The sequence below is a fragment of the Oratosquilla oratoria genome, chromosome 2 (assembly GCF_046742065.1).
Source record: "Oratosquilla oratoria isolate Oo_2021 chromosome 2, ASM4674206v1, whole genome shotgun sequence".
NCBI classification, from domain to species: Eukaryota; Metazoa; Arthropoda; class Malacostraca; order Stomatopoda; family Squillidae; genus Oratosquilla; species Oratosquilla oratoria.
In genome coordinates, this window is record NC_134778.1 from 18,272,945 (window position 1) to 18,282,944 (window position 10,000).

General features: G+C 37.3%; 1 protein-coding gene and 1 long non-coding RNA gene across 2 annotated transcripts in view; both read right to left on the bottom strand.

Moving 5' to 3' along the window:
- Nucleotides 1-10,000, bottom strand: part of LOC143033756 (uncharacterized) — a 354,604-nt gene that overhangs the window by 232,077 nt on the left and 112,527 nt on the right. The gene's annotated exons all lie outside the window — the stretch shown is intronic.
- Nucleotides 9,213-10,000, bottom strand: part of LOC143033747 (uncharacterized) — a 1,613-nt gene continuing 825 nt past the window's right edge. The window contains exon 2 of the mRNA XM_076199232.1: nt 9,213-10,000. This exon is cut by the window's right edge and continues 67 nt beyond it. Coding sequence (XP_076055347.1) covers nt 9,747-10,000 — 254 coding nt within the window. The 3' untranslated portion in view covers nt 9,213-9,746.

A 10,000-nucleotide genomic window follows, 5' to 3' on the forward strand; every position in this document is an offset into this window, starting at 1 on the left:
CTATTTGATAAATTGCCTTTCAATTCAACGGAAACAAATAATCTATAATACATGTATATATATATATATTTTTTATCTTGAAATCCTAAAAGCAAATTTAAATTTTATGGAGTTGTTGTCATTTACGTTATGGTAGGTGTATTTGTCAGAGTTATTGTATGCATGCCAGAGATATACATACATACATACATACATACATACATACATACATACATACATACATACATACATACATACATACATACAAGCAAAGGCTTTTTCCCCCTTACATGGGAGGTAGCCAAAATACAAAGCCATAGAAACCACTCCCACTCATTCCATCCCTATATACTCTACTCAACTCTATCCTCTTCCCTCCCTCTTATCTTGGCACCTCCTGGATGACGGGTCATCCCTGCATCTTGTCCGCTGCCTTGGATCAGAAGCAGTGTCGGAAGACACAGCACATCCACAGCAAGGCCGCTTCATTAATTCGGCAGAGATATACAAGGTAGCAAAAACTCTTATTCCAACTTATGCATATATATATATATATATATATATATATATATATATATATATATATATATATATATATGTATTCGAAAATGGTTAAAATTATGAACTCTGCCATGAAATTTCTAATAATCTTTCCAACGGTTATATGCTTTTGAATAAGTAATACAATTTTTTGTGGTAAAAGAGATGTATATCTATATACATCTGCACATGTTGATAATGTTTTGACTAACAATGCATAGATTTTTTTTTATTATTTGAACAACTAAATGTGACAGCTATATCTAAACAGGAATTTCAAACAGTCATGTTCATTCAGATTGAATGCACACGTTAATGTGACAAAATGCATTTATATATGTTCGTAAGATGTTGACTAACCAGGACTAAAATTTCCTCACCAAATTTCATTGACCACATATTGCAGAAGTTGAAAAACAACAACAACAGTCATGTAAAACAGGAAGAAAAGAAACATAGTATGGAAGAGTTTCGTAGCAAAACCTGATATTATATAGGAAAGGAAATGACTACGAAAAAATGGTTTAATAATGAACAATCTACGATTTTTGTCCTCTTTTTGGTATATATATATATATATATATATATATATATATATATATATATATATATGTGTGTGTGTGTGTGTGAATACATACATATACCAAAATATTTTTCCCCCTTATAAGGGAAGTAGCCAAAAAGAAAAAGGCATAGAAACCACTCCCACCCATGCCATTCCCTACATACTCCATTCCCCTCTACCCTCTTCCCTCCCTCTTGTCTTGGCACCTCCTGGATGACGGGTCATCCAAACATCTTGTCCACTACCCTGGGTCAGAAGCACAAGACACAGCACATCTACAGCAAGGCCTCTTCATTAAATCGGGGACCCCACTCTCCATCCCCTCATGCAGAAAAGGCAGAAAAGGAGAAGACGAGGAGAAATCCCTTCGGGTTGCGTCAGTTTATTTCTCATACATACTCTCTCACTTCCCATTCTCACCCACTCCCCCTCATGCATCACAGCATCATCCATACACAACCCTTCTCCATTTACCTGTCCTCTGTCCTCTCCCGTCCTTCCTCAACAGACATTCCCCTCTTTCCCCAATGCCCCTTTTACTCCACCCATACATCTCATCCTAGGTCGCCCCTCATGTTCACTCCTTCCACCTCTGCCTTCCACACCTCTTTTGATAATCTTTCTTCACTCATTCTTTTCATGTGTCCAAACCATCCCATTACTCTTTCATTAACCCTATCTTCCAAGTCTCTTCCCGTCCCCGTTCTCCTCCTTACCTCCTCATTTCTCAATCTATCCAGCTTAGTAACCCCTATCATTCTTCTCAGACATTTCATCTCAAACACATTCAAACTCCTAACTCCTTTTTTCTTCCTCTATTATGCTCCGTGTTTCTGCGTGTGTGTGTCCTCTGGTCTTGCTACAAGCGCAGTGTCATCAGCAAACAACAACTGGCTTATCTTCAACTTTTCTTCATTTTCTTTAAACATCTTCAATCCCTCACCCAATCTTTGAATTCACCTCTCACACCACCCCATCCATGTATAAATTGAACAGCCAGGGCGACATAACATATCCCTGACGAAGTCCCACCTTTACCTCAAACCACTCACTCTCTCCATTTCTAATCCTAATACAAGCTTTACTACTCTCATAAAAACTTTTGACTGCTCTTAACAGCTTTCCTTCTATCCCATATATCTGCAAAAATTCCCACAGCGCCTTTCTGTTTACCCTGTCATAAGCCTTTTCCAGATCCACAAAAACCCAAAATACATCCTTACTCTTTCCTATAGCTTTCTTGCGTATGTGTCTTATCACTAAAATCTGATCTACACTACCCTTACCTGTCCTGAACCCACACTGTTCCTCACCAATCACTCACTCTATTCCTCTCCTAATCCTCTCAACCAAGACTCTCCCATAAGCCTTCCCAACTACACTTAACAAACTGATTCCTCTGAAACTACTAGACTCACACTTGTCCCCTTTTCCCTTATAATGTGGAACTATACAGGCACTCCTCCAGTCCTCCGGCACTCTACCCTTTCTTAAACAAACATTAAATAATCTCACCAGCCAGCCCACCTTCACTGTACCTCCTTTTTCAGACATTCTGCATGACATCCATCCAACCCAGACGCCTTACCTGGTCTCATCATCTTAACAGCTGGCTTCAATTCATCTTTCCTTATTTCTTCTCAATGTTCCTCACTCATCACGGTCATTTTCTTAGCGTTTCCCGCTGCAACTACTTTTCCATCCCTATCCTCCTTCACATTTAGCAACTCCCTAAAATACTCTGCCCACCTTCCTCTCACTGCCTTCTCTTCCATTATTATCTCTCTCTCTGCACCTTTCACCTTTTTTCTCTACTTGATTTGCCTCTTCTTCTCTTAATTTCTTTCCAATTTTATTATTTCTTTCAAAGTTTTCTATCATACTCTTACCTCATTTCACATCTGCTCTCCTCTTTGCCTCCTTTATCTCATACTTTACTTCTCTTCTCTTTACTTTGTACCAGTCATATGATCCTCTTGTATTTGTAACCAATCTATGAAAGCCCAATTCTTCTCTTCTACACCCTTCTTTGCTTCCTCATCTCACCACTCTACCTCTTCTTCTATTTCCTCCTATCCTTCTTGTTCCACACACCAACTTTGCGCACCTTATGACTCCCTCCTTGAACCATCCCCATTCATCCCCCACTCCTAGTTCTACTCTATTCTTCACTCCCTCCCATTCCTGTAGAACTATTCTTTTGAAAAAGCTTGTATTGAAACTAGTCAAGAATAAAACTCGGAATAAGACTCCAATATTTCCTCTTCCCACCCACTTCAACTTGTCAGAATGTCTCAACACACACACACACACGCACACACACACACACACACACACACACGCACACGCACACGCACACGCACACGCACACACACACACACACACACACACACACACACACACACACACACACACACATATATATATATATATATATATATATATATATATATATATATATATATATATATATATATATATATATACAAATTAAATAGAATTAATTAATAATATCACACAAAAGCGCAAATAGTTAAACAATCGTCTAGGTTTTCCCTAGGGACTGGATACAAGAAGCAATCAAGTAAATTTACCTCTCAAGGTAAGGAATGTGTTTGAGCTTTAAGCTAAACAAGCTTTAATGTTAATTATTATTCTTTTTAGGTGTCTGGCATTGGATGAATAAGGATAGATTTTGGACTTTCGGGTCTTACAGATCTTTGTATGCTGAATGGAAATGCCTGGTTTTGGCAAGGCCAAAATCACGAACGAGTCCAAAAGTCAATGAAAAATGAAAACTAAAGTCAACCAGTTCTCTGGACATTCAAACCTGACCCATAGTATCCCAGAACTAAGTGAATATAATATTAATTTCTCAGAATTTCATATATTTCTTAGTACTTGAGTTCTACTGTCACCGTCACCTGATTGACTGCTACATCGAGTTTTCGTATTCAACAGTCAATCAGTCACAACTATAAGAAAATGTTGATACAATGAGAGTTACCTAAATGGACTTGAGATTAAAGATTACATTTTATTTTTTCTGTAATGTGATAGAAAATGTCAGACACATTACTTTCATATTGAGCTTCTAAAGAAGAGAAGGGATGAATTGATTAGAAATCATTCAACATATGCACGAGTTACGGAATTTTCTTGCTGTATTAGTATACAATTCTTTTGTTTGACTTAGTACGTATTGGAGTCAGTTGGTTTTACAATCATACATTGTCGACGATAGCTATTGTCCCCTGGAAACTCTTCATTCAAGCCCAACTGCTTGAGGTCTCACTAAATATGTCCCTAAGTCTACACCTCCTCTTCCTTTTGGTTGTCTTTTCTCCATCTGACTCCTCCATATTACCTTCACACATTTATCTTCATCCTGTAAACATGACTACACCACCTCAGACGTGTCTGTTTTGATTTCTCCCTGATGTCCTTACTCCAACTTTTCCTCAGAAGCACCCCCGTCAACCATGGTATTCTCATCTCTGTTCTACCCATCTACTTTTCTTTATTTGTTCTCAATATCAGAGCCTGTGCATCATTGGTCTTACCCCTCTCATTTCACTGAATTATTCATTTGTCTATTCATTTATCTATTTATTCCCTTGTAAGGGGGAAAAAGCCTTTGGTATATGTATGTATGTATTTATCTGTTTTTGTTTTACGAAAGCTGCAGTGTAATTCAAAATAGTACGGCCATGCACAAGGAGCTAATATTAATGGGAAAATAAGTAATTGTTAGATGGGTGTTGGATGAATGTGGGATGAAATAGGCCGAGTGCGTGACTTGGGTACCTAACTTTATTATAATTGGGAAGAAGCCTTTTGGTATATAGTTTGTTGTATAGATAGACAAACACTACAGCCTTCCTCCCTTCTCCCTATCTTGTCCTTTCTGGCCTCCCATGCTGTTCATCTAAGTTCTAATATAAAGGGTATGTCAAAGTAAACTTTCACCTCTTTAATGCTATTACAAATTTAGATATAAGGAGGAAATAGGCAAGAACTGGTTTATTAACAGGGGGTCAACGAATGGAATAGACTTAGTAACCATGTAGTGAACGCTGAAAGTATTGGCTGTTTTAAGAACCAGTTAGACATGTTATGGATGAGGATGACAGGTGGTAATGGACATGGAACTGCCTAGTGTAGGCATTATGGTCTCCTGTAGTCTCCTTTATTCTTATGTTCTTATGCAACATAATCATCTGGCATAATAAGAATATAATCTGTACAGTATGTCACTGTGCTAAAGGATTTATTTACTGTAACTAGAAAGAATTTTAGAATTGTAACTTAAGTGTATGTATAGGCACGCATAAGCATGCCCACCACAGCCACGTCCACGTCCAAGGACATGGCCAGATACACATGTATATACATGTACACATACATGTACACATACATATACACATACACATACACATACACATACACATACACATACACATACACACATACACACATACATACACACATACACACATACACACATACATACATACATACATACATACATACATACACACATACACACATACATACACACATACATACACACATACACACATACATATATATATATATATACATATACAGAAACATATACATATATTTATATATATATATATACATATACATATATATATATATATATATATATACATATATATATATATATATATATATATTCTGTTGAAATCATTTGTTTGTACATTAATAATGGGTTGTAAATCATGATATAGGTCAATCCCACGTAGTATATAAATTCACCTGCCCAGAGGAGGACTGTACGCCCCTATATACCTACGTGGGAAGGACAACTACCACCCTGTCCAGAAGAATCACCCTTCACCTACAACAAGGAGGACCGAAACAACACCTTTGGACCCACCACAGACGCCATCTCGACAGGGAAACCATGGTACACAACACAGAAATCGTCGCAGAGGAGAAGGACCTCCAACGTTTGACCATTTTGGAGGCTGTAATCATAAAAGATTTACAACCCATTATTAATGTACAAACAAATGATTTCTCCCTCCTCCCCAGCATGAAACCTACACGTAGGAGACATTTGTTCACCAAAATACAACCACCAGATCAGAGAACACCCATAAAGGTCCAAAATATCCCCGCAGAGGATAAAATGTCATACCTTAGACGATCGGCTAGGCTTAGGAACCAACCAAATAGCGCCAGCCAAACAGAGGAGTCATTAAGTGACCTCTCCAAGTTTTTTCCTTTATACATATTTATACTCGTCTTGGTCACATTTCCCTTCATTCCAACTGAAGATGCAGAACGATCTGCGAAACGTCTTGGGTTTATTATACTGTGTTTTGTTTATTTTCATTTATTTTGTATATAACATAGACTTCTGTGTTAATATAAGTTACCAATGTCAATTGAAAATTTGCTTCTTCCCCTCTCATTTCCCCAGAAATCTACTTTCCGAAAGCTAGAAAGCTTAAGAAAGAAATTAATTTCTAATGAATTTGCTGTCGTTTTCAACAGAATATGCTTAAAAGAGAATCTCCTGCCACGCTTCACGAATATATATATATATATGTATATATATATATATATATATATATATATGTATACATACATATTACATATACGTACACATATAGACGTATACATGTTAAAGTAAGACTTCTCTCTTTTAGGTACAACCATTCTCCTCTCTCTTTTTCTTTCAAGCCTTTTGTAGGTAGAGACGATTTATCACTAGTGTTGCCTGTGTCCCCTCTCATCCAGGGAGATCCCTCCCTGGGCGAGAACTTCTGTCTTGGGAGGAGAATGCTTAAGCCCAAATTGGAATGCAAATGAAAGGATTTCCTTTTTGCTTCCATTGTTTGTATTTCATTTCTGCTCTTGCCTGTTTTGAAGAAAATATGAAGGTGGGACTTCTCAATTTTTCTTTATGCCAGACTTTGTACAGATGGAATAAACTCATTAAATTTCTAACTTCTTCGTTTAATCGTATATGTGATATGTATATGCAGTGTGAATCCAGTGATTGCAATTCAGAAGATAAATTTCTTTATACATTACAAAAACAAAGAAAGTTTGGACTTCATCAAGGAAAAACAACTGCTCACCAAGAATACAGGAGTTTCAGAATACTTATACCATGTATAAACATTCTAACCTGAAGAACTGTGTAAGCTTAAGCTACGATTACACTAGTCAAAAGAATGGTTGGATTCCAACGACTGAGTTGGATTTCGTCCAAGGTTACACTTACCAAATCCTCCACCCTTGGATGAAATCCATCTTAATTGTTGGAATCCAACTATTCCGTTGACTTGAGTAGCCGTAGCTTTACATAGTGCGTACAGCGAAAGATAAAAATATCTCCTAAAGTATGTCCGAAGATTGGTTGAACATAGCGAGACTTTATGAAAATCGGCTAGTCTTTCATAGCTGGTTTTCATAATGTGTCGCTATGTTTAATCTATCTACAGACAAAAGTGGAAAAATTATGTTTTCTTGCACTGTACATCGGTATGACAAAGAACTCGCCATGTGACTTGCGTGCAACATCTATGGGGCACTTCAAGACGACAGACACCTCACAAGAACACCATATTATCCCCAACTATAGATGAGAACAAAATCCTTGGAGTCTTGCAAAACCATATACAAAACGCCGTCCCTGAATCTTCAGAATATTTACATATAAGCATTGGCCGACATAAAACTTGTCATGTCATTAGATTGTGTATATTCATTCCCTTATATGGGCGAAGAAACTTTTTGGTATATAGATAAATATATTGGTTTATGTATCTTCAAATTCAATTACGTATTTAATATTTTTTTTTAACCCATTAAATCCCAAGTTTTTTTGGTCAGGAATTTCCACGGTTTTCTGTAATCTAAGTAATGTGAAGGGTTATGAGAGACAATATATAGTGGTTTTAATGCTTTATTTCCTGCAGTAAGCTTATAAGAAGCTGTCCTCAAATGAGGACACTGGGATAATATAATAGCTTTGTATAGTGATAATCTGTTAGCAAAGGATACTATAAAGAAAAACATATTGTTCTCTTTTTGTGTGTTTGATGCTGAAAACTTGTAAAAATAAATCTGATATTCTAAAAAAAATATGATATAAAGTAACCCAATACAAATAAACTGATTCATGAAAGCCAATATATCATTTTGCATTCACTTTTTGTGATAAGGGGCAAAACATTCTATACAGAGTGTTACATTGCATTTAGCACAATATGTTCTTGGTTTCTTGGAGCAAGGCTTCCTTTGGCACCGTCTTTGTTGTTCCCGTTTTGCAACAACATGGTCCTTTCCGTCATACCGAACATCAGCGAGTTTCGTAGATGGGCTTGGTGCATTACTTTTTCTCCCCAGTTTTCTGCCTGCATCTCCCAACTTCAAATAAGGCACACATACTGCTCTTTTGAAGCTTACTAAGTCAAGGTGTTCCTTTCCTTGATGTAGGAATTTATGGATGATCCACGCATTTACAATCATCATGTCTAATACACGTGTGAAGAGCGGCCAATACCACTTCTTTCCTCGTAGAGAAGTTGCGTATTTCCCAGTCAACCAGTCATGGTGATCTACACCTCCCATATAAGCATTGTAGTTGTTCAGAACATTTGACTGAGGAACATCACCTTTTGCTTTGATATCACTTTGTCATCTCTTAACCTTTTTGACAGGTTCAATGGTATCATAATTTGTTCCAACACACACACACTTGTTGTCAGACCACCTGACAAAAAGAATTTCTTCATTTGTGTCAAACATATAATCGTAGGTGCCTCGTTTCTCTTTTTTCATGATATTTGTTGGCCGTAAAGGACATTTGCTCAATCTGCTTTCCCTGACTGTGCCTGTGTCCTGATAACCGAGATTCCTAAGACGAACTAACAAATCATACCCAGTGAAAAAGTTGTCAAAGAAAACAGAATGAGAATTTGGTACTTTCACTGCCTCTAACATTCTCAAAACAACCTTTGTTCCGAGTAGCAGGCCATCATTATCATCATTCCTAGAACTCTTGCCACAATGCATGTCAAAATTATAGCAGTAACCTGAGGCTCCACATACAGCCCAGAATTTGTACCCAAATCTGATGGGTTTACCTCTCATGAACTGCTTCAATGCATTACCTCCAGAGTACTTCACCATCATTTCATCTACAGATATGAATTCCTCAAATATGCCAAACTGCTGAAATGACTCTTTGGCTAGTGACAATAGAGACCTAATTTTGAACCCTTTGTCATGTGTATTGTCCTTGGCATCTTCATTATTGCAAAAATGTATAAGACTTTTCACAAGCTGATAACGATTTCTTGACATTGCCCTTTGAATGATTGGGACCCCGAGATCTTCCTCACTTGACCAGTAATCTCTCTCAGAAGGAACTTTGTGATATCCAGAAAATGGTAATATTCCAATGAATGTTTTCAACTAATCAACACTGAATGTAAAATCACACATATTTTTACATGAACTTGCATAGCGAACTGTCTCTTTGACAATGTGCTCATAGATGCCGGGAGTCATAAGTTTCTCAAACAGTTCCAGAGGTGATAAAGTATCTAGATTATCTTTCATTTTCTGCAAACAATCCCTGTGATGTTCGGAACGCCCTTTGACCTTCCTGTATTCAGGAGTTTTGTTTCCATACGGGTTCAGAGTCACAAAATTTGCGGGTTTTTTTGGATGATGTAGTGGCTTTAGCTTTATTTTCATCATGTTCTTCTATCGGCACTCTATCCACATGAACTTCTAAGGTACCAGGCACATCTTGAACAGATATCTCACCCATTTCATCTTCAGCTATATCCTCCTCGTCAGTCAGTTCATCTACATCCGGTGGTACAATAATCACATCAGCTCTTTCAGCTGCATCTTCCTCTT